This window comes from Lissotriton helveticus, chromosome 1_1 (assembly GCF_964261635.1).
Source record: "Lissotriton helveticus chromosome 1_1, aLisHel1.1, whole genome shotgun sequence".
NCBI classification, from domain to species: domain Eukaryota; kingdom Metazoa; phylum Chordata; class Amphibia; order Caudata; family Salamandridae; genus Lissotriton; species Lissotriton helveticus.
This window is the reverse complement of record NC_136057.1, coordinates 1830727270-1830752306: the sequence shown is the minus strand read 5'-3', so window position 1 is coordinate 1830752306 and position 25037 is coordinate 1830727270. Positions and strand designations below refer to the sequence as shown.

Here is a 25037-nt window from a genome sequence, read left to right as displayed (position 1 = left end):
TCAAGAGTCTTGAGGAAAATGAAACTTCTTATCATTGACGAAGTAAGCATGGTTTCCAATGTCATGCTTGCCTTTGTGCATTTGAGAATGCAAGAAGTTCTCAAAACAGAGTATGATGTGTTATTTGGTGGCAAACACATCATTGTTTTCGGAGATCTTCTGCAGCTGACACCAGTGAAAGGGCAACCTGTGTTCAAAATGCTCACGCATGAAGATACCAGGAAGTGCTGAGGGAGTATTGGCAACGTCAATATATGGTTAAACTTCAATTATGCTGAACTGCATGAAAATATGCGTCAGGCAAAGGATGAAGTTTACAAGACTATTCTACAAGATGTTAGAATTGGAAAAGTGACCGAGCATGGGAAAGAAGCTTTACATGCACGATTACTGACAAATTTATATCCAGACGAAGATGTTGTGCCTGAGAATATTTTTCAGAAAGTTACTGAGAAAAAATCTGGAATATGTTTGATGCCAACTCTTGCAGAATGTGCCAAATTCAACAACAAAATGTTGCATTTAGAAAAGCAAGAGATTGTGAAATTGGAAGCTATTGACAGAGTAGAGCATATGGGATCAACAATTATTTTGTCTGAGAATCTGAAAACAAAATTGGATTCATTAGAGAAGAGTATATCTAAAACTGCGGGTTTTGAAAAGACTCTGAATGTGTGCTTGAACTGCCGTATAATTTTAAGAAGGAATTTACATGTTGAAAGAGGTCTGGTAAATGGATCAATGGGTAATGTTGTTGATTTTGTGAAATACAGAAATAGAGATGGAATTGAATTTTTAAAAATTAAATTTGATGGCATTGAGGAAGTACAGCTAATTGCTCGTTGTTCTGCTAGATTTTTGCTTGTAAAAGACTTATATGTTCGTCGTAAGCAGTTTCCTGTTTGCTTGGCATATGCGGTGACAATTCATAAATCGCAAGGTTTAAGTGTAGACTGTGCATTGGTGAATATTGGCAGTTCTGTGTTCAAGGAGGGTATGGCATATGTGGCATTGTCACGAGTTAGGACTTTATCGGGATTGTACTTGATTGAGTGTGATGTCACAAACATTTGTGCGGATCTAGATTGTGTTAAGGAATACAATAGGTTGAGAAGAGAGTATGCGCCACATTTGCCTCAGTATCCTTTGTTTGAGAAACGTGTGGTAGGCCGGAAACGAAGAAATGTGACCAATACTGGGGAGGTTGTAGCAAAAAGACGAAAAGTCGATGAACCTGAAATTACAAGCAGAAACAAAAAGGATTCTGTTGAAGATGTTGTTGGTTTTCAATTTGAAAACAGTTCTGGTGTCAACTGCTATGCTAATGTAGTAGTTAATGTTTTGTTTTCTCTAGAAAATGTAAAAGAAGAGATTGTGGTCAATTCTGATCAAAGATTTTGCAGTTTGTTAAATTCTGTGTTAGAGAAATGTAGCACTGATAGAACAAACATAGAAAGTGTGTCTGAAATTCGAAATCTGTTAGACAGATGTTCAGGCCAAACACAATTCTCTCAAAATAGTCAGCAAGATTGTCAGGAGTTTTTAATGTACATGCTTGATGTATTGCATGATGAAGGTGTAGATGTAGATCACCTGTTTGGGCTTTCTTATCAATGGCAGCATGACTGCGAGAACTGTAGGGTATCAAGTACTACTAGTGTAGACTCAGAAAGATTTATATATTTAACTTTGCCAGACAGTAAATCAGTCTCTTTTAATAAGCTAGTAAAAGCAGCTGATCACAACATGGAGTGTAGCCAATGTAAATCTGAAATGATGTCCACATTATTTATACGAACATATGGCCAGTATGTCATTTTAATGTTCCAACGATGTAGGCCTGATGGAACAAAATTGACAACTTTAATTAAAAATTTTGTGGCTTCACAGTTGTCAATATCAGGAAGGACTTTTGTAACTGTAGCAATTATATATCATGATGGTCCTTCAATAACATCAGGACATTATACAGCTTATTTAAAGTGTAGAAATGGCTGGTCATTCTGCAATGATTCTGTTTTAATTTTCAAAAAAAATTGCCGTTTGACCTTAAAAACTCTTACCTGGTGTTTTTAAAACCAAAATTTTAGGGAAAGAATCTCGGGATGTGCTCTGAGGAATTTCAAGAAGTTCTCATGGCTCCTACACGATTTGGCCTTGAGGATAAGTGTAGTACAGAGACATAACTTCTTACCATAACACTGGACTTTATGGAGAAATACGTGCACTTTGAATGAGTTCAGAAAAACTGTTTCTTTTTATAAGCTAATTGAAGCAGCCAATCAAAACATGGAGTAGAGGGAATGTAAGTCTGCAATGCTGTCTACTGTTTTACATTGCTTTGTGATTAAAAGTGATGTAGAGAATTAAATAATTGTACTAGTCATAAAGGTAGTGTAAGTCTGCTTCATAGTAAGCAGTATCAGTGTGATAGGAAATGTAGAACATGATTGAGGAAGAAGGGGAAGATATTACTAGTCCAGGATTGTGTAAATGATCTTCAACATTTTAATTCTGAAAGTTGTGGAAATGCGAAAAGACGGGATTGGCTAACAAGAAATCCAAGAGTTATACATGGCTCTGACAAGATTTGGCCTTGTGGAATCTTGTGGTAGAGAGCAAGAAGTCATTTATTGTATGTAACATGTTTTTGAAAACGATGGAGGTTTTCTTTCAGAAAGTGGCGGGTTGAAAGTAATAACAGCACAACAGAGTGTAAGCTGTTCATAGGACATCCTTGGCCGTCATGGAAAGTAAGTTAACTTTAAGGAGTTCTGAATTCTGATTTCTAATGTTGTATGGGTTTTTTAAACACAATCATTTTGATTGTGGTTTTTTTTCCCCGCTGTTATATGATGAATACCTTCAAGTCACTGTTTTAGTGAAATTTGATACATTCTGAGAACAGCAAAAATAAACCATTTAACATGTATAATTAATTCTGTTCTGTTTGCATTTATGATGTACATGTAGAACTGTGTAGGAGGCATGGAGAAGGTGAGGCTTCTGTAAGTGTCAAAGTTGTTGCATACAGTCCTCATATTCTACGTAGTCTTTTATATTTCATTACTTTCACTGTTTCTGACTGATCTAAAAATTTTTTTTTAAAAAGAACAGTAAGTATAAGGGAAGGAAACAGACAGTTATGTTAAAAGAAACACAGCTATAGGGAATAAACTAGGGATACTGTTACCCGCAATCCTCTGCTGATGATGTCACTGAGCATGTCATGAATGATGTAATATGTGACATCATCAGCAGTGGATTACGGGTAATAGTATCTCTAGTTTACTCCCTTATAGCTGTCTTTCTTTTAACATAAGTGTCTGTTTCCTTCCCTTATACTTACTGTTCTTTTTTTAAAAAAAATTTTTTGGGTTCGCTTCCGGTTCGCGTACCGGGGAGCGAACTGGAAAGCGAACTAAGAGAAATAGAGGTTGGCACAGTTGCAAATATTGTACCAATTTTTTAATAACGGGGAGGTAGTTCTGAAAAGAACTTTTTTTTAAATTGTTTTTGTTGTTTTATATTTTTTTTATTATTTTTCTGAACATTTTTTTACTTTTTTTGAATTTTTCTGAACAGTTTTATAATTTTTTTGTTTTTTTTTCGGAGGGGGCAACGAAAACGATTCATTGTAAAGGGCTCAACAGGAGCAAGAAAACAAAAAAAAAGAATTTATTGTTTGGGGAGTTTCGGACAAACATGAGCATGATTGTCAATAGCTCTGTTGATCAGAGTGATGCTACTTTCTGCGTAGCAAATGAATCCACTGCAATGTAGGCAGACTTGTTTTACTTCACGAAATCTCGTTTGTATATTTGGCACCATCTCCCTGCCCTCTGGTCCCGTTACTTCCGGTACAACAGATCTTCTGGCCATAATAGGGAGATTATCTAGGTCGTCCTCTTCCTCTTCTTCGTCTTCTTGCTGAATTATAACTTTAGCAGGTGGTCCACTCTTCCTTGGATGTGGTGGAGGTGGTGGGGAAGCACCAGCTGAAGCTAGTAAAGAAGCCATTGCTCACTGGTAACAAAGGGTCTTTCTCTCACAATGATGAAAGTCAGAGTGAGGAAAGAAGGAGGGATTTTCACCATTTGGGAAAAAAAATAGTTCTCAACCAATGAAAAGTGTTCATTTTAGATCATATGACCTAGTCTTACATCATTAGGAAACCGAAAGTGAAATGAACCAATGAAAAGTGTTATTACCAAGTCACATGACCTGCTGTGTGTATGTTACGCGCTTTGCAGGGCCTCCCGGTTTGCTTCCAGAAACCTGTGCTTTGCGACTCGGTAAGCGTACGAGTTCGCTAACGTAGCACGTCATATGACGTATCACGCGACAACGCGAAACGTCATGCGGACGGGAGGCGTCACGATGTTGTTTTCTAACGCGGCAGTTGCGGTAAAGAAACGTTTACCGGCTCGTGGTCTATTTCGCGGCATCAAGGTCAGCTAACGGGAAGCTTCCCGATTCGCGAAGCGGGAACGAAGAAAAAAAAATATTTAAAAAAAAAGTTATTAATAAACATATAAAATATATTTTTGGATTTAAAGAAGAATACATTTTACAGCTACAGATATTAGCTGTTAAAAAACCAATGAAATTCACTGAAAAAACCATAGGTTATAGACCATATATAGTTAGGAATTTGCATTTACAAAACCTTGAAAATTCACTGAAAAAACCATAGGTTAGAGACCATATATAGTTAGCTGGACATTTTATTGACATAAAACCAATGAAATTCCATATATAGTTAGTTGCACTAACTATATATCGTGCACCCGCAATCCACTGCTGATGATGTCACATATTACATCATTCATGACATGGTCAGTGACATCACTGATGACATCACTGATGACATCTCAAATGACATCACTGATGACATCACTGATGACATCTCAAATGACATCAATGATGACATCATGACACACCAATACCAGTTACTACATACGCACTCACTGATTCCTACGTCTACACACACATTCACTCATTCACCCATACAATCACTCATACATACAGTCACTCATTATTACAACACTATCATATGCACTCATACACCTATGCAGACACTCACACACTGCCACTCATCCATGGAGTTACTCACACACATAGTCAGTCCTGTAAAGAATCAATCACACTTCCATTTCCTCATCTATACAGTTAAACACAGAACACCATACTTCAGTGACATCACTGATGACATCACTGATGACATCTCAAATGACATCACTGATGACATCTCAAATGACATCACTGATGACATCATGAAACACCAATACCAGTTACTACATACGCACTCACTGATTCCTACGTCTACACACACATTCACTCATTCACCCATACAATCACTCATACATACAGTCACTCATTATTACAACACTATCATATGCACTCATACACCTAGTCAGTCCTGTGAAGAATCAATCACACTTCGATTTCCTCATCTATACAGTTAAACACAGACCACCATACTTTTTCACACATATACTAACACATACTTACTCTCTTATACAATCACTGATACAAGTACACATTGATATGCACAGAGTCACACACCTCCCAGCCAGCCACACACACACTCAGTCTTCCATACATCCACTCATTCTTCAATATGTAAAACATATTTAAACTTTACAAAAACACAGACACTAGATGATGTCATCAGTGATGTCATTTGAGATGTCATCAGTGATGTCATCAGTGATGTCATTTGAGATGTCATCAGTGATGTCATCAGTGATGTCACTGACCATGTCATGAATGATGTAATATGTGACATCATCAGCAGTGGATTGCGGGTGCACGATATATAGTTAGTGCAACTAACTATATATGGAATTTCATTGGTTTTATGTCAATAAAATGTCCAGCTAACTATATATGGTCTCTAACCTATGGTTTTTTCAGTGAATTTTCAAGGTTTTGTAAATGCAAATTCCTAACTATATATGGTCTATAACCTATGGTTTTTTCAGTGAATATATATATGTATATATATAGAAAATTTGTGTACATATGTATGAAATGCATTAATGTAATAATTGAAATATTTTTGCATTGGTCAACTGTGATTCGTTATGAAATATTTTTCATCGCAGTATTATTTATTTTGATGATTTTGAATTAATTAATTTGTACTCTGTGATAATTATTTGATCTTGTGGGTACACAAATGTTAAGTTGTTTATATACAATCCTATAAAACTATCTTGGGGTTCTAGTGGCATTTACATACCACGTGGCCTTCTAATTCGTGGTCTAGGATCTAGAGGAACCAAAAGTAAAATTTCTGTGAAATTTGGAAATTATGTGGTAAATGTGTTAAATCCATAAGTATGTGATTAACACTGCAGCCACATAATCAAATAATTTCAATAAACGTCAGCACTGTCATTATTTTATCAACAGTTTATTCATGAAACATAACCTTAACATTCAAATTCCAAACAGTGGTAATTGTTAGATGTACTTTGAAGAAAATTGGTTTTTCAAGCTCTCTACCCCCCAAAAATTTAATATAAAATTCATCATTGGTAACATGGACCTATTTTGCATCACGATGTTCTGGTAAAACAAACCACTCGGCCTGTAGAATCAAGATTCATAAATGTCACCTGAAGTACTAGATGCTACAAAAGGACCTTGTTTCGCAGTTACCCATTCTGTAGCCCCTGTATATGTACAGATATACACATGCATATATATTTTATACTATTTATTGTCATTCTTGAAAGTGGGGAGGTGCAGAAGTTGTATGATGTGATGAGAACAGGTGTTGCTTGATATGTTGATTCTGTGTCAAGACGATTATGCTGAACTTTTAGTACTATATATATCTCCAGCAGACTTCCACATGTAAATAACAAAGTACCTTTCCCAGAAAAACACAGGAAAGGAACCACAAAACATTTGAACCAATCACAGTCTCTATAGTCCATTAAAACGAGCCATTCCTCTTGAAACTTCCTCTTTTTTTCCTGCTCCAGCGGATAGATAAGTGCTTTCGTTTGGAACTCGTTTCGTAAACGACTTAAATGCTCTTTTAATGGTATTGAGGCTTCGTACATTGGTTTTTATGTCGCTGCTGGAACGCATCTCAGCGCTCCTTTTGCAGCCAACTTTCGTGCTATTCCTATTGTGTGGAGGACTGTGCGAGTGCAGTGATTGAGGCGGCCCGCTAGAGGGCTTATAGGTGAACGAGACGCACTACGTGCTTCTTGATGCTTCACAGCTGACACGCATTTGCTTCCTTTCCTTTGAAGCGCCGTCATTGATGCAGAGCCTGTGCCTCAGCAGTCATCACCCAGGACGCCTGGAAGCCATAACGCCCCTGTCAGGTCTGTACTTGCATATTAAAGCGACACGAGGCCTGTTTTTGAGAACAGGTCTGTATTGCAGTCGTTTCCCTACTTTGTGATGAACACGCAATGCTGCTACTAGGGGGCCCATTCCAGGGGCCCAAAATGTAACTCTTGTAGACCCTACAAGGTGCAGAAGGGCCCCAGGGCAAGGCCCATTGTGCGTTATCTAGTGTGGCTAAAATCCATGGGTGCTGTCCAGTATCACAGTGACAGCACTAAGCAGGGCTTTTCAGATATATATGCAATCTTGCAGTGTAGCACAACATTGACAGCTCTACGCAGTGCTCCTTCATATCTACGCAATCCCACATTGCAGTTATAATGTAGGCTGAATACATTTAGGCAGTTAGAACGGTGTTTGCTTCAGATCATTTACTCTTGCCATTTCATCTGAACATTTTGGTTGACCCACTCAAACCCAGGGGTGCCATCACTAAACCTACCCAGGCCACCCAGCGCCAGCCCAAGTGCAAGGCTGACTCTGGGATGGACCTGAGCATAGTTGAACGGTTCAAAAAGGCGTTCTTGTCCAGACCACCCCCTTCTGGCCTTGATGAGGACCCAGGGGAACTCTTGGGTCCGTCAGATGGCCTAACCTTTACGCCCTCCCTCCCGGTTGGGGACGATGACGACTCCCAGGTGATTCTAATGATTAGACGGGCCCTCCAGGCCATTGTGCCCATCCCCCTAAATCCACTCCTGCCCATTCAAATTATGACCCTGAGGGTCCATCGGACATGCTGGATCACACGATCTTGTGCTCCCCAGGTCGGCAGAGTGGGCTCCCTCTGCCAAAGTTTCTAAATATGTAGCGGAGCGCATCTGCCAGCTCCTTGAGAAAGAGGTGCATGCCCGCTTACTGCCTGAATGCCCGCACCTGTCCCTAGTGACAAGGTGGCTCTCATGCCAGATATTGATCCTCGAATGGCACCTTTTGGGCTACTTACATCCGCAACCTTAAAAAGGGCATCAGTAGGTCCTTGATCTGGGTGAGGGGGCAAAGCTTCAGGTATCAGTGTCTCGCTGGAGTCCCTCTCTCGCAAAGTGTGACAATTGTTGTTGAGAATTCTATTCACACACCCCCAGAGTTCCATGGAAACCAGTCAGGTTAGTGTTTGACCTTCTTCCTGACAAAAGGTGGGAAGTTGGTTGGCTTTATTCTTCCACAACTGGTAAGGGTTGACCTTGGACTCATGGGTCCTACAGGCAGTTCAGGGGTTCCACATCCAGTTCTATGGTTCCCCAGTGCATTGCTGCTGTCCACATCCGCTAGTAATTTCTGATGCATAGTGCTTCCTGGTGAAGCAGGAGGTGATGGACTTGTAACACAAAGGCACTATTGCTCCATCTTCTCTGCACCCAAGGTCTTCTTGGTGGAGAAACGGGATGGAGGTCAGCGTCCTGTGATAAACCTCAGGGAGTTCAATAGGTGGCTTGTTTACCACCATTTCAAGATGGAAGGCATCCTTCTGCTACGCAACCAGCTACAACCTGAAGACTGGATGGTTCGCCTCAACCTCAAGGACATGAATATGACCATTCTCATTTTCGCGCCCCATTGCAGATTTATGCAATTGCTGTAGTGCCGTTAACTATTTGTGTTCCAAACTCTACCTTTCGTGGGCACTGTGGTGCTTCACCGAGGTGCTCAAACCAGCGATGGAGTCCCTCCAGGCCCAGGGCTTTCGACTGATTATCTATTTGGGCGACCTTCTCCTTATGAACCAGTGTCTGGTCAGACTGCAGGATAAACTGCAGATGACCATCCATCTGCTGGAAAGCTTGGAATTTGTCATAAACAATCTAAAATCCCTTTTGACCCCATCCAAACAGATGATTTGGGTTTTGTCATCAATTCCACAGACAGAATTCCCAGTCTAGCCTCTCTGAAGACGGCAAAAATTGCCTGAGAGTGGAAAAGCACCCTGTTCCATCTATCGGCGTGCCTGCACCAGGTGGCTTGGGTGGTAGGACTCTTATCGTCTTCCATACAAGTGATCCTCCTGGGCCCATCACATTACAGAGCACTTCAGAGACTTGGGACATTTCACCTACGCAGCAGGCTTCAATATTCAGAGCAGATTCCTCTGAAGCAGGAAGTCCAGGAAGAGATGCATTGGTGGCTAGCCCGCATAGAAATGTGGAATGGTAGAGCCATTTTTGGTTTCAATTCAGATATTGTTATAGAGTCAGTTGCCAATAAATCCGGACGGGGAGGCATGATATGGGGACTCCCTCAGAGGAGCAAAGTGGTCCATGGCAGAGCAGCAGCTTCACATTAATTGACAGGAATTAATGGCAGGTTCCTTTGCGGTCCAATGCTAGTATGTCGGCGGTCTGAGATATCAATCACCTGGGAGCTCCCTGATCAAAACTTCTGGTGGACTTGGCCAAGGAGTTCTGTATGTTTTGCCTCTCCAACAACATATCGGTCACAGCGGAGTATCTAATAGGAGTGTTGAACGAAGTAGCAGATGGGTGCTTGAGAGAGTGGTCTGATTTAAGCCTGTGGCAGCTGGATCTGCAAGTTTTCAAGCAGATCGACAATCAGTAGGGACAATTTACAGTGGATCTTTTTGCATCACGCCTGGAACACCAGGTGGATTGTTAATTCAGTTGGAAATCGGATCCTTTAGCGAAGGACACCTTCTTACAGGACTGGTTGAGGTAGCGGGAGTATGCCTCCCCCTCTCCCCCTGCTTTGCAATGATAATGAGCTTGTCAACTCAGGTGAGGTGTCAATAGGCATGGGTAGTCCTCATCACACTGTATTGGAGGTCGCAAGTCTAGTTTCCAGTTTTTCTGAAACTTTCTTAGTATTCTGTAGGGAATCCTCACCCATTAGTCCTTCAAGGGCGATTACCATTCATGACATGGAAGAATACAGGGAAAGATAGAGTCCCTGGACTTTCAGGAGAAGCTGAAAGGATGTTGTCTGCAGTATGGGCCGACAGTACCAACAAACGATATATGTTAGCATGGTCGAGATGGGTTTGTTGGTACGTACAAAAACGTTGTGATCAACTGTGGTCCGACATTGTCCAGATCTTCAATTTTCTGGCATCCTTGGCTTCGCAAGACCTGGCCTATAGGATGGTAAACATATTTAGCTTGGCTATTTCGGCAGGTCATATCCCAATTCAGGTTTATCAGGTAGGTGAGCATCCTTTAGTATCTAAACTGCTGAGGAGCATCTGCCTCTCCTTACCTCCAGAACCAAAGTTTTCTATTTTAAGGGATGTTAACTAAGTCTTATGCCTCTTTCAATTCTGGCCACTAAATGATCTTCTGTCTCATAGCAGATCTCTGGTAAGCTGGTTATGCTATTATGCTTGATATCCTGCCGCAGAGTCTCAAATGTATGGGCTCTTAATGTGGCAGGTAGAGACATCACCCTGGAAGGTGTGATGTCTCATATTTCCCATAGGACAAAAGAAAATTCTTGGGTGATTTCCTATCCGGTGTTTGATGGGTCACCTAAGCTGTGTGCAGTAAGATGTTTGAAAGCCTATGAGAGTATGACAGAGGAGTTTTGGCCTCCAGGTGAGAGACAATTATCGATATCCCTCAAAAACCTTTCAGAGCGGTGTCTTCTCAAACAGTTGCAAGATGGATTCAATGGATCATCCAAGAAACTGGCATTGATGTGTCACATTTTGGAGCTCGCTTTGTGAGAGGCGCCATGACCTAAAAGGCATTCACTTAGGCTGCCCGTTTAGTTGATATTCTTAATGCAGCTGATTGGTCTTTGGATTCAATGTTCAAATGGTTTTACTTTAAGCGGATCTTGGATATGGCGTCATTCGTGGTTGACAAGTTTTGAAGGAGAATAACCCCCCCCTCCGGAACTGACATAGAATGAAAAAAATCCTAGCATTCAATTCTGTTAATGACACAGAGTCGAGGATTATTTCCAACCATCGTTTCTGGGGATACTGCCCACCCATCTCTGAATGTAATGAAATCATGAATCTTTCAGTTCTTAAGAAATGTTTTCATCGTAAGGTATCAGTTGTTTGAGGCTGGAGGTTTACCTATGTTTCTATGCTTGATTCTCTTTTCCAATGATAATGTAGAGGAATATATATATTGTGATATCTTTCCTGCATGTTAATTGTTTTTTTTCATGTTTTGGGATGTCGATCTCAGTAAGTGTTTTTTTATTTCAGGTTCCGACATCACTAAAGGAGAATAAGAAAATTACAGAGAATGCCTCATGTCACAGGAACAACAGAGGAAGTGTCAAGACGAATGGCTAGTTATAATGGACTAGAGACACTGAGATTGGTTCAAAGCTTTGTGGTTCCTTTCCCATAGTCTGCTTGGAAAGATAGTTTTTTTATTTACATGTTGAAGTCTGCAAGAGATAAATAAAGGATAGAAAGCTGAGCATAATCCTTGCCTCAGTGTCCTTAATAGAATTGAAACTTTTCCTTTACGAATACTAGGACATTTTTCATTATTCTTTCAGATAGCGCAGGATATTGTGGTGTTTGTAGATTAGACAGACTGCTTTCAGAAATGAGCCAATAGAGGTTGGCACAAGTGTAAACTGCTTTGACAGATGCATGTCTATTTTTGCAGGGCTCCCTCAGTAGCTTGTTTCTGTAGTTCAATCTGGACAGGTTTATGTATGTTGACTGTGCAGAGCTCATTTGTGGAGAAGCGTATTTATCTTCTAGAGTAAGTTTAGGCAAAATACTGCTTCATTTTCTCCGTTAATGCTGGCGTGTTCAACACAAACTTAGGAGAATTTGAGTGTAATGGTTGCTGGGATGCCCATTTGCTGTGTATGTGGTCAAATATTTTTGAGTAAAGTGTGAGAAGGGGGTGTTTACAACAAATGCACTTGTTGGCAAAGTGAAGTTGAAGGCAGAAATGTATTTGAGGTAATGCTTGTACATCCCAGATATGAGCGCGCTTGGGTCTCGGGATGGATTCCTTGGGTTAGGAATGGCAGAAGACTAAATGGTTTCTCTTAGGATACTTAGAGCCTGATTACGATTTGGGCAGATGGAATACTCCATCACAAACATGACTGATATCCTGTTCGCCGTTTTACAAGTTCCATTATATCCCATGGAATTTGTAATACGGCAGATGGGATATTCTTTGTTTGTGACAGAGTATCCCATCCGTCAAGAACGTAATCAGGCCCTAAGTGAACATTGATGGCTGACTTTGATTGGCTTTCCCCTCCAGTGGAGGCCTACATTGCAGCTGTGCTTGCTAACCAGCTACTCTCACATGTATGTACTAACATTTTCTGCTGTGGCCACATGAAGATACGGCAGTGTTCCCACTTTAAAGCTCAATTCCTGGACGGGCTCTTGAATACTTATGCATTCCTTTTCCCGCTTCTCCAATGACTCTGCAATCTTCTCTTCAAATTCAGTCTGAAGTCGCTGTTGATTTTCTCTGAAAAAGATACCAAATCATGGGTTATCTTCCATTGCACAGTGCTGCTTCATAACCCTCGTCAGCATCTAAGATGAGATCTTAAATGGTCCGATTCTATCACTAATGACAGATTCTCTGCTGCCAGACGGAGCAATATTGTACTGTGCTTGACAGACAAGGACCCTGCCTTCGGGTCCCAATCTTTTTTTTTTTTTTTTGAAAAATTTGTTTTATTAGCAAGTATGTAAGAACAGTTACAGTCAACACACACTCAAGACCAGACACAAATGGAGTCAAAACCCCTGCATGTGTGATATCATGTTTCACTAACTCAAAAGATCTCTGCTGTTCATCATTCCAATCAAACTTCCTTCCACGTCTCAACAATTCCCTCAACGGCTCAGTCTTTCTTGCAAAATCAAACACAAACTTTGCATAATATTCAACAAGACCCATGAAAGACCTTAATGAATCTCTATCATGAGGGGCCTTAGCATTAACAATCGCACTGACTACATTTTCTTTAGGTTTAATCCCCTCACTTGTGACTAAATGACCCTGGTATTCCACCTCCCTTGTCAAAAATTTACACTTTTCCCTACGCAAGGTTAAGCCAGCCCTATCTATACATTCCAGGACTCTTTTTAAGGAGATGTTATGCTCTTCCTCTGTCGCCCCAAACACCAACACATCATCTTGGAACACCACTGCTTTCTTCACCCCAGAAAGAACTGAATTCATCAACCTCTGAAACACGCTTGCCGCTGAGCATAATCCAAATCCCTCCTGACTCAACTGCCAAGTCTCTTTATACATACTCTGAATACAGGCCTGCACATTGAAAGGGAGACACGATTTTGGTATTATAAACCAATTCTTAAGGAAAAAAACATTTGTTTTAAATGAGTTTTTTTTCTTCTCTATCTTAGGAACAGTATATGAGATAAAGCATCTCCTGCTCTGATCTGTAGGTTTATTGCGTAACCATATGGATATACAAATCTGCTCAGGACGATATCCTTCATATATGTTTGTAATTCTATGGAAATGTGCAACATCGTCACTGAGCATATTTGAGGTTTCTTTATTTCTAATGCAATGTTCTAATTCTGCCATTAAATGTCTGTGTCATGCTTTTTTTCATCTTTTCTCGTGTCATACCTTATCTTTCACTTTGATCGAACCCACCTTCTCAAACTTTCAATTGTTATGCTGCACCCAACACAAAAATCACCTTGTCACTTCTGACAAATCCCCGATGCGATTCTCCCCCTACACCAAAATTGTGGTGTCCGACTCTAGTTCCCCAAAACACTGGTGTTTTGTTCTGTTACCAACAATGATTTGTTTTTATGTCTCATTGACAACAGTGGTGGTAAAAGCAATAGCCCTATGCACCCACTTACCCTCAGGCACCATGGTACTTGGATTTGAAAGATCCATGAAAACATCCAAAGAAAACAAAAATGACCGGTCACTTCCTCCAATCTAATTGTAAACCAATATAATGATTTGAAACAATTTCAGAAAATTCAGACTATAACTGCAAAACATGCTGACAAAAGTTTGGGTATGTATGTATGTTGCATCTGTACAGCCAAAAAGCGGCAGAGAGCTTTAAAGAGTCAAAGGCAAAGATAGAGTTAAAATTGGAGTAGTAGCTGGGTTTGACGTGCAGAATTGGACTGTTACTGCATCATAATACAGTACTCTTTAATGCACCTTGTTTCAGACCTTTGCCAAGTTTGAGCTGGGTTGGGGCAATTCTGATTGGCAGAGGGATTTTGTTCCTGATCATTGGTGAATATATGGTGAGAAACGCTTATTTTATTGTTCTTTTTTCTGTTGCACTCTGTTGCCTCCAGCCTCATGCCACCCTGGCTTCAGGTGTGCTAAGAGCCTCTAAAGATGGTAAGCGCGTTGGCCAATATGCAGGGTGATGGTTGTGATGCCTTTCTAAATGACGCAACTCCCTTTGAAGGTGGTGGGCCGGCAAGGGGAGTCAGTGGGGTTCCATCAGTATAAGGTGATGCGGTGATGTGTCTTCAGGCTCCGGATGAGGTCTGGTGGGGATATGTCAGATGCCCTTAGGAGGGGGGCCAGTGTGGACTTTGGGAGGCAATGGAGCAGGGAGTTACCAACAAACTTTTAAATGCAAGAGTACAAGTGTTTCAACAGCTGTTCTGAAGTCACTTTCTAACAGGAATAGTTTCACTTTAGTTGAGAGCTATGAAACGAGGTCATCATAGCTTTCTTGGCATTGTGTTCCTTTAGGGTGAGGTTGGTGTCCTAGGTGAAACCAAATGACTTGGCGTGGGTGACATTTGGGGTATGAATCTGCCCACGTCCCTGTCATTCATCCAGGCTTGGATTCGTTGTTGATCGTAGTTCGTTGTTCGTCTTAGTCTAAGCATGTAGTTTGTAATGAGGTGCATGAGGTGTTCGAGGAGTGGGTTGTTTGGAGTGGAGGAGAATTTCAAGTAGAGTTGTGTATCGCCAGCATATTGGTGAATTTTGATGAGGTTATCGGTGAGTAGAGCTACATGGGTCTCCATACAGATAGATAATGCATGTTTATTATTGTAATGAAACAGGTATTTAGACAATTAAATGTTGGTATAAGCTATATATCATTACTAAATGATCCATCATTTGTATTATCAAATGAAAATGATTGATTCTGGAAAAAAGTGGTGAATTATATTTACAAAAGATTTTCTCTATCATTATCAATGTTGTTCATGCATCTAAATTCCTTAACACTATTATATAATTTATTTATTGATGCTATTTAGGGAATGAGGTCCTAGCCATAGGGGAAGCAAAGTGATTTTCATAAACACAGTTCAAAGCCTACAATATTTATTAACACTAACTTCCAGTAACAATTTGTTTGACTATTTATGACAGTTATTGTAACTTGGCCTAGCTATAAAGAAGATAGAACTATGGCAGAAAGAGCCTGAAAATGTGGGCTTTTAGATTTTTAAGGAATGTTAGGAGATTTAAGCTTGTAAATATGGATTCAGGTGTCTGTTTCCTTGGTCTGGGAGCCAAGCAAGAGAAGACCTTTTTTGGCCTTGGTCTGCTTCATTTTGGGGCTTTACCATCAGTTTCACTTGTCCTCTTGTTAGTGTAAGTCAACCCTTGGTATGTATTTTTTCTTGCAGATAGCCTAGAAACCTGAGCGTATCACTTTGTGCATTTCGCAGGCAATCTTGTTAATGATACAAACTTCAAGTGGCAGCCAGGGCATTTTCTTAAGGCTTCTGGATATATTATGTGATTGCTTGTATTTGCCACAAACTGTGCTGCAGCATGAAGGGTCGCCACCAGAGGCGTGCTTGTGGATTTGGGTAGCCCTGCTAAAATGGTTTTGCAGCTTTCTATATGGGAGAGTATCAGAGATTACACAGCAGATCTAAAGATTCCTGGTGGAACCGAGTTTTTAATTTCCTTTGAGAGGTGCAGCTGGTACAAAGGCGGTAGTGATGGATTACTTCAATCAATACTGATTTAAATTGACATATTAGTTGAGTTCCTTCAGATCTTTGCTTAACTGGCTGAACTGGAGAAAGGAGAGCTACCTAGGACTATATTTCCAATTCATGAGCAGAGTTTATGTAGCTCAGCCCATCGCAAGGTAACAAGCATTGGCAAAGCCACTATGTCTCACCCACTTAACAGCTATCAGATTTGCCAATGCCATTTAGCCATGTTGTACAACAGCGTGGCTGCTGTTCAGCATGGCTAAAAGTTATGGGTGTAGTGCCGAGTAGAGTGGGGTAGAAGAGAGCTGAGTAGAAGAAAGTGGAACAGAGTGGCATAGAGTGGAGTGGAATGGCATAGAGTAGTGTGTGGTGGTGTGAAGTAGACTGGAGAGATGCAGAGTAGAATGGAGTGGTGTAGAGTGGTGTGACGTGGTTTAGAGTAGAGTAGAGTGGCGTGGAGTTGAATGGAGTGCCATAGAATAGCGCTGCATAAAGTGGATTGGCATGGAGTGGAGTGACGTGGAGGGGCAAGTACAGTGGCGTTTAGTGGAGTGACGCAGAGTAGAGTGGAGTGGCGCACAGCTGAGTGGCACAAAGGGAAGTGGAGTGGCATTTGATAGATTGGGTAGTGTGTGGAGGGGAGTGGCATGGAATAAAGTGGAGTGGCATAGGTTAGAGTGGCATGGAGTGAAGTGGTATGGCATAGAGTGGAGTGACACAGAGTAGCGTACAGTGGATCAGAGTGGAGTGGTGTACAGCAGAGTGTCATACAGTGCAATGCTGCAGATTCGAGTGGCCTATACTGGAGTGAAGTTATGTAAAATGCCATTGTATGGTGCACAGTTGGGTGATGTGGAGCAGATTGGTGTATATTGGCGTGAAGTGGTTTAGAGTAGAAAGGAGTGGCATGGGGTAGAGGTGAGTGGATTAAAGCAGAGAGAATTAAAGTAGAATGGAGTTACGTAGAGTAGAGTAGAGTGGTGTAGCATGGTCTGAAGTGGAGAAGCACAGAGTGGCACAGAGTGATGTAGAGGTGTGTAGAGAGGAGTGGCATAGAGTACCGAGGAGTGGAGTGGCATAGTTTAAGTGGCAAAGAGTAGAGCGGAGTGGTATAGAGTCGAGTGGCATGGAGTGGGGTAGAGTGGAATGGCATAGAATAGAGTGGGGTAGAGTACAGTGGCATGGCGTGGCATAAAGTGGCATTGTGTGGAGTGGCTTGGAGTAGAGCAGCATAGAGTGGAGTAGCGTAGAGTTGCACAGAGTAGAGTGGAGTGGCACAGAGTGGTATAGAGTCAAGTGCTGTAGAGTAGAATGGCATAGAGAAGCGCAGAGTGGCATTAAGTAGAATGTAGCGGTATAGAGTGGAGTAGCAGAATGGCATGGAGTATTACAGTAGTGGGTGTAAGTAACTTAAACAAGAAGCCAAACTTAAAATCAACGCAAAGTTATGAGGCATAAAGAGGATGAATGGTTGAAAAGCAAGGACAATAGGTGTGCAGCAGCAAGCATTATGAAGGTATAAATGTGTTGTTAATGTGGCATGTATACATTATATAACGACATAATCCAACCAACGTAAAAAGTAATTTTCTTTTAGTTGTACGAGTAATCCAAAAGGTGCAAGCAGAGATAAACAATGTTCAAAAATGCATTTGAAAGTAGAATAAATAGAGAAAGCAGCACAAGAACTAGAAAAAGAGAAAGTGTCCTGAAACGTATACATGTACAGGCCCGGACTGGCCGTTGCGGGGGTGGGGGCCGGTTTTGGACCCTGGGGGCCGTTTTTGTTTCAGGACCATTTTTGCAGCATAGCTGCAAAATTGGTCCTGTGAAAAAATCGGCCGAAAACCGGGGGGGCCGGCCGAGCACTTTGCCAGGGCCGGTTTTGGTTCTCAGTCCGGCCCTGTACATGTACAGTGTTACGTGATATAAAAATATTGTAAAAAAGATGTATATAAAAAGACAAGCCACCCAGGACTGGTTTCACCCTCATTTTGGGCTCAGCTTGGTTCCAGTGACACAGTAAGCTAAAGAACGATGAGTTGGAGTGCTACCTCGGTGGTTAGGTTTATTGCAAGCTGCCTCCCATCACCTTTTGTGTGTTTCATGTACCGTTCTAAGTGGTATGGGTATGCCCAGAAGTGGGTCTCATGCTCACTTTGTCACTGGAACCAAGCTATACACAGCTGATCAGCCTATACCTAGGGCAAAACCGGTCCTGGAATGCTTGTTTTCCAGTTCAAGAAGGACCTGGCCTGGCAGTTCGGGCTGGACTGTTCCCAAGAGTGATTTGTGTATGGCTGGGTCCAAAATGAGGTGGCATGGTGAGCAAAAGAACTATAAGCTGGAGTGCTACTCCGAGCTATTGTCAGTGGTTAGACTTATTGGAAGCAGACTCCCATCACCTTTTGTTTGTTGCTGTTTAATGTATGGCACTATATAGTACAGTTGGTATGACAACATAATAACGTATCTTATATGGTGTGTGCTACTGCAGTTTTGCAGCTTACTAGCACATAAATAAGGTGTGACAATTACCTGCCTTAATGACAATTTACTGGGACAAAGAAAGGGTTAACTCCAACTGCTGTGATTCGAACTTTTGGCCTTCAAGTTGCAGATCCCAGCAGCGAGGACATCACCCACTAAGACTAGCACATGAGTTTTTCCTAGTGCATTCTTGTTTGCTCGGCAGATATGTGCAGTGCTACATAAAAAACCATAAAGAAATAATAAATAAAAGGTTTGGGCTTATTTTATCTCATATCAGGGGAACACATGTGTACCAAAACACTACCGGCCTTTCGGGTATTCTACGTACTTGGATATCTGTGGTTTTGCCTGCCGAGGTGCGTTGGTCACTAACTAAAATAAATGCAATCATATACTTAAAAGCATGTGTGAGCTGTTGTAACTGCTAATAATAAAGAACAACAAAACTGCGGCCCAACCAGGGAATCAAAACTAGCTTTGGCAAAAATGCTCAAACCAGCCCGCACCCTTCGTTTACTCGTGCTCGTTCTCTCTTTCCATCTATCCACTCTCTGCTCCCTCTCTGATGGCTTTCTCTCTACCTTCGTCCTGCCTATGTCCCTTTTTTCTTTCTCTCCTGAAGCCTCCCTGTGCCTGCTGCAGTTAACCTCCGAGAGCTGTGGGACAGCAGGGCCGGACTGGGAATCCAATGCAGTCCTGGCAATTATGTTGGCCTAGCAGGGGGTGGGGTGGGGTGGGGTGGGGTGGGGTGGGGTGGTGGGGGGGGTGTGCAAGAAAGGGGGAGAGGAGTTGGCGCTCGACCTCGGACCTGGAGATCTGGGTTCGAATCTCGGTAACGACGCCAAAAACCTCCTGTGATTCTGGGCAAATCACTTAATCTCCCCGTGCCTAAAATGAATGCGTGTCCTCATGTAACGAAACTGGTGCTATGTAAAGTTTCAGTTCGGGTCTAGTTCGCGCTATATATAACTCTGCAAAAAAAATAAAAGAATGAAGCACTGCTGCTTTTGTTACTGGGGGCCGATATTGCAGCACTGCACCCCTCCCCCTCAGGAACAAAACCAGCATCCACTGCTGCAAAATGTGCCCCCCACTCTTTCAGTCTCCCAGGGAAATGCGGCTGCCCGTGACCCCCGCAGTGGTCCACCGAAAAGGGCGGCCCTTTAGTACATTTGGGCACAAACACCACCCCTATGGCCAGGTAGGCTCTGGGGGACAGTTACAGAGGCACCAGGAGCAGCTCTAGGCTTTAAACAAGCCTTCAAGGGCTCACGACAACCGTGGAAATGCCCAGTGGAATAAAAGGCGTTTCCGTCCCTAGACATAACTTCTGGTAGCATATGACGTTGTTATACAAAGTGAGGGATATACGTAAGAGATCGAGGTCAAATGCCATAGGTCACAGGGCCCTTGCACAATACAACAATGTGCGTACTATATTGCTTTGCTCTAATAAGACTAGAAACCACTTCTATTGAGGCGATACGATCGATACCTAGAACACAAACAAATCCGTAAAAGTGGGAAGGCTAAATATTTCCCAACTGACTCTAACATGGTTGATGTGATCTCCAGTCCGGTCCAGCCCTGATCTTCTTGGCCTCATTCTCTATAAGGAGATGTCAGTTGCGGAACTCAATCTTCTTGTGATCATGAAGAACATTAATTCAGATGGAAATTGTCCCTTTCTTCTGGTCCTCCTAAAACACCTCTTCCGAACACTGTGCATTACAAAAGCCCCCTTTGTAATCCTTAACTTGAGCTTATGGTTGCCGGGGCATCCCACCGCCGCACTTTTTTGGAAACTGGTACTTACTTTTCCTCGTCAAACCTTGACCCAGAGCAAAAAATGAGAAAAACTCAGGAAAAAGTGAGAAAGCAAGGCAAAAAAAGAACCTTTAAGTATGATATAAATGGGCTGCGAGTGTATGTAGATGGAAGAAAGAGGCATGAGGTGGAATCAACACAAAGTTGCCTTGGTATATGCCATTCCCGACACGTCATCACCGGCAGCTGATTTCAGTTCGGAGACACTTAATTTACAAATTAGGTAGTGCCTCTTTTCTCACTCTCTCAAACAGTCCCAAAGCTCTACTTACGCAGAGGGTGGTGTCGGCAGATGGTACTCTTTGTCCTTCTCGCCTGTGAGCCAATATGTGGTCTCCAATCCTTTCCCCTGAAACCAAAGTATTTTAGACAGTAAGCAATAGCAGTATCTAATAAAACTTAATATAAATCACTACAAACCCACTGTACTATTTTCTTCAGTTAAGATCCCCTCTTTCTGATTTAGTAGCCAATTAGGATACAGTACTCTACCATTAAAGTGCTATATTTCAGTCGATGTCTTCTATTTGTGCATTGTGTGTACGGATTGCCTTTCCCATGTGTGTTATCTTAAGGTATGCCCTTATCCAGCAAGATTTGTACTCCTAACCGGTCATTATGTCCCTAGCATATTATCTGTAGGAAGGTCTCGCTTAAATAAAGTGGAGCTTGTAGTTAAGATTTCCCTTTCCCTTCTGCAACTCTCTCTTTTATTTATGTGCATTACCTTTTCCGGAATGACATAATCTTTAATATATTTCTCTAAATTTTCGATGGCTGTTTCTGCAGATAGGATTACCTTCTCTAGGAAATCTACTTTTAGGCAGTTCAAATTACCAAGGCTGTCATTTATAGATCATCCTCACATTTCTTAGGTGAATTTCCTTTTTGTAGGGCTTCTACTGTTTGTATCCTGAAAGTAGGTCTCTTATCCTTCCAATGTTGGTCTCCCCAATGCTGGTCTCCCCTCTCTCTTATATGCGCTACCTTTAGGAAGAAACCCACCGTCAAGCAATGTGGCCCGTATATGGTTATGTCCTGTATCACGTGTGATATTTGTATTTAGCTATGCTCACACACAGACATGATAGCTGTTGATAGATCATTATTTCTCGCAGGCTGGTTTTCTGTCTGTAAAGATATTCTATTCAGTGTGTGCTTATGGAAAATTAGACACTTCAGTCTCGGTGGGATTTCTTCACATTGTTTTTTTTCTTTCAATTGTGTACCTTTAGGTAGGTCTCGCCTCACTTGAGTAGGCTGCCTTGTGGTAAGTTTTTCTTCTCCCAGGTTTCTTATTTGTAGGTACATTCTTCCATCTTTCAGTTATCTTCCCTACAGGTAGATCTCTACTCTCTCTAGTGTGTTGCTGTATGTTGTATTGCTACTTAAAGTATATTCCCTACTTGTAGGCATCACATGTTTCAAACATAGTACCCAGAGGTAGGTTTTCTTTATCTAAAATGTGCTGCCTTTAGGTATGTTGCCATATGGAGGTCTTCTCTATGTTTGGCCTGCAGGTAGGTATCTTCTCCCTCAAGTGTGCTATGACCAGTAGCTAGGTATCTCTTCTCTAAAAGTGCTGACTTCAAGATGCTGTTTTGCTTATTGTGATGTCTTATATATAGGTAGCTTTCCCCTCTTTCAAGTGTGTTGTCCATGGGCTGGTCTTTCCTTATGTAGGTATATCATGAGCAGGTAGGTTCTCCTCCCTCCAATAGGACCATCTCCCATCACTTGTGCATGTTACCTAGAAGTAGACCTCTCCAATTTCAGGTGTTCTACAAGTATGTAGATATCACCTTTCTTTGATGAACTATTAGTAACCAGCCTTCCTTTAGCTTTGTGGGCTAGGTGTAGAGGACTTACTTTTCAGATGTGTCTCCCTTCTCTCCAAAAGGTTAAAGGACGTTTCAAGGATATATAAAAAAACACTGACAATCTTCGTATGTGTAATCATGCCAATAAAGAATTATTGTATGTTGTTTAATTGTTGTGTATTACTTGCACTCTCCGTTCTCTCAGGTATGTTATCTGTAGGTTGCATTCTCTTATCTCAGGTGTGCCACCTGTAGGTTGATAACAAGCCAGTGGGAAACCCAATATACCCTTGGAGGCCTGGGCGAAGAAACTAATAATAAGTGATAATGCTTACAAGGGATTTCATAACAATTCCTCATCCATCAGACCATCTTCAGGACATATAGGTAAATGTTAAAAGGAGTCCCCTGTATAAACATAATGTATAAAATTACTTGAATAGTCTTATTACATCTTTGGGTTAAGGTTAAACTGTGCACTTTTGGCAGAACTTAGTTACTGCTATTATCTTTTATTTTACACAGGCTATCTTTTATTTCTTCTTAAAGAAATGTTGGTCATAACAGACCATTCAAGTAATTTTATACATTATGTTCATACAGGGGACTCCTTTTAACATTTACCTATATGTCCTGAAGATGGTCTGACGGATGATTCTGCCACAACAGACCGAAACATCGACTGTTACGTCTATTTCCTTAGCATTTATTGCTTCTGAGGAATTGATCTATTGTTTTAGATTCATTTTCCCTTGACATATTCATTTAGAATAGATGTATACACTTATGATCTGTAGGTTCTTTCATGCTTCCTCCATCATGGTGTTTTATTGTTTCTGAATGTACCCTATACATTTTTCTTCACATAAAAATTGTGTATTTTTGAAAAAAAGATATACCTGTGTTTCGTAAAGTGTCTAGTTGAATATTCATGATATGAATAATTTCATTGATGTTTAGATTCATTCAAGGTTGAGCTACCTATTGGAGTTCAACACCTAAATTATGAGTTGAATCAAAATCAGATTAAGATCAGTAAATGAAATCCCTTGTAGGAATTATCACTTATTATTACCTGTAGGTTGGGCTTTCTTTGCTTGGCTGTGTTAATGATAGGTCATCTCCCTTCTTCCTGGTGTATTACCTATAAGGCAGTACCTCCTCTGACAGTTGTATTAGTTGTCATGATTCTACCATCCTTATGGTGTACTACCAGTGGTGAGGTATATTTATTCAGTTGGTTTACCTGTAGATAGATAAAACCTTCTATCAAGCCAAACCCGAATCGCGAGGATTTTCTTGACCACGTACAGCGCACTTAGCCAGAATCTTATACCTAAAGCTAAGATACAAAAATTACAGATCAATAGCCATGCTGCAAACTGGGGGGGAAAGGAAGACCGTTCTTGCACTTTATGCACTATACACACTTTAGGGTCTATAGATAATACAGAAAACATAGCACATATACTGTTCTTCTGTCCGGCATTCGATAGGGCAAGGGTGAAATGGATCCGACCATTATGTAATTCAATGGGATTCAGAAAGCCCTAAGAGGCACTTAAGGTATTGATAACTAGCACCTTACCACTTGTTATATTTGCCCTATCTAGATATCTGTTTATAGTGGGATTAATAAGGAAGACAGTGGGGTTAAACCTGTGACGCGCTAAAGATTAAGATATCTATGACCGCGGAAACCACTCTGGATTGTATAAATAACCAGATACTTATTCCTTTTAACATATTACCAGAATTTTAATGAACCTTTTTTGGGGTGGTATCAATGGAATGTTATGGTGACCAGTTTATACTGCCTTACATTGATCGAAATTGTTTTATTGAGAACATCTGACCCTTTTTACTGAAATCATGTGATATATGGCTGGATGCATTTTAGATTATTTTATGAACAATTGTATTATTATGAAATCTTTTATGGCCTTTGGCCGAAAAAAAATATTTAAAGAAAGAACCTCTCTGAGGTTTTACACCGGTATGTAGGCATATTGCCTATGATTTTTTTTTACCTATCGGTAGATCTACCTTCTCTCAGATGTGATACCTTAGAATGTTTCTACCGTGTCTGTGGGGTGCAACTTCTAAGTAGGTAAGTCTCCCACTCCTTGTGCACACAGCTTGTGAGTACATATCTCCTATTTATTTTGTACCTACCGCAGGAAATTCACGCCTCTCACATTTGTGCTCTACCTATTAGAAATGATATGTGTAGAGAAGTCTCTGCCCTGTGTTACCTTCAGGTAGGTCTCTCCTCTCAACTCATACTGAAACTGGCATTCTGTCCTCTGCAATATGTCAATGGCTGACTTGCTGACATGGATTCGTAGAGCTGAGAAAGAAAGAAAGAGTGGCACACACTTAAAACAGGTTTATGTTCTGTTGTCTTTTCAGTCACCCATTACCTATTGCCCACTCAGGCTGTGCTACACAAATAGCCCTTTTGCACTCAGACAAAGAAAGATTGGCGAAAACATCAAGGGTGGGCAGAAGAGCCAGAGGAGATGAGCCATGTGTCTGCAGTGATAAGACACTTTACTCTTGGTCTTCTGCGATTAACTTTTTTTTCTCCCACATTTTGTCAACACACTCACCAGGGTTGTCTATAGATGTTG

At 41.2% G+C, this 25037-nt stretch overlaps 1 protein-coding gene and 1 long non-coding RNA gene across 2 annotated transcripts in view; one reads left to right on the top strand and one right to left on the bottom strand.

The window, feature by feature from the left end:
* LOC144774961 (uncharacterized) overlaps positions 1-11673 on the top strand; it is an 85923-nt gene extending 74250 nt beyond the window's left edge. Inside the window, exon 4 of the long non-coding RNA XR_013600541.1 lies at positions 11543-11673. This is a non-coding gene — a long non-coding RNA (uncharacterized LOC144774961). The remainder of the gene's footprint in view (positions 1-11542) is intronic.
* Positions 11674-12616: 943 nt separating this feature from the next.
* LOC144765655 (guanylyl cyclase C-like) overlaps positions 12617-25037 on the bottom strand; it is a 577462-nt gene continuing 565041 nt past the window's right edge. The window contains exons 25-27 of the mRNA XM_078650332.1: positions 24660-24754; positions 20857-20933; positions 12617-12791 (exon numbers count right to left, since the gene is read on the bottom strand). Of these exons, the coding sequence (XP_078506458.1) occupies positions 12617-12791; positions 20857-20933; positions 24660-24754 (347 nt within the window). The remainder of the gene's footprint in view (positions 12792-20856; positions 20934-24659; positions 24755-25037) is intronic.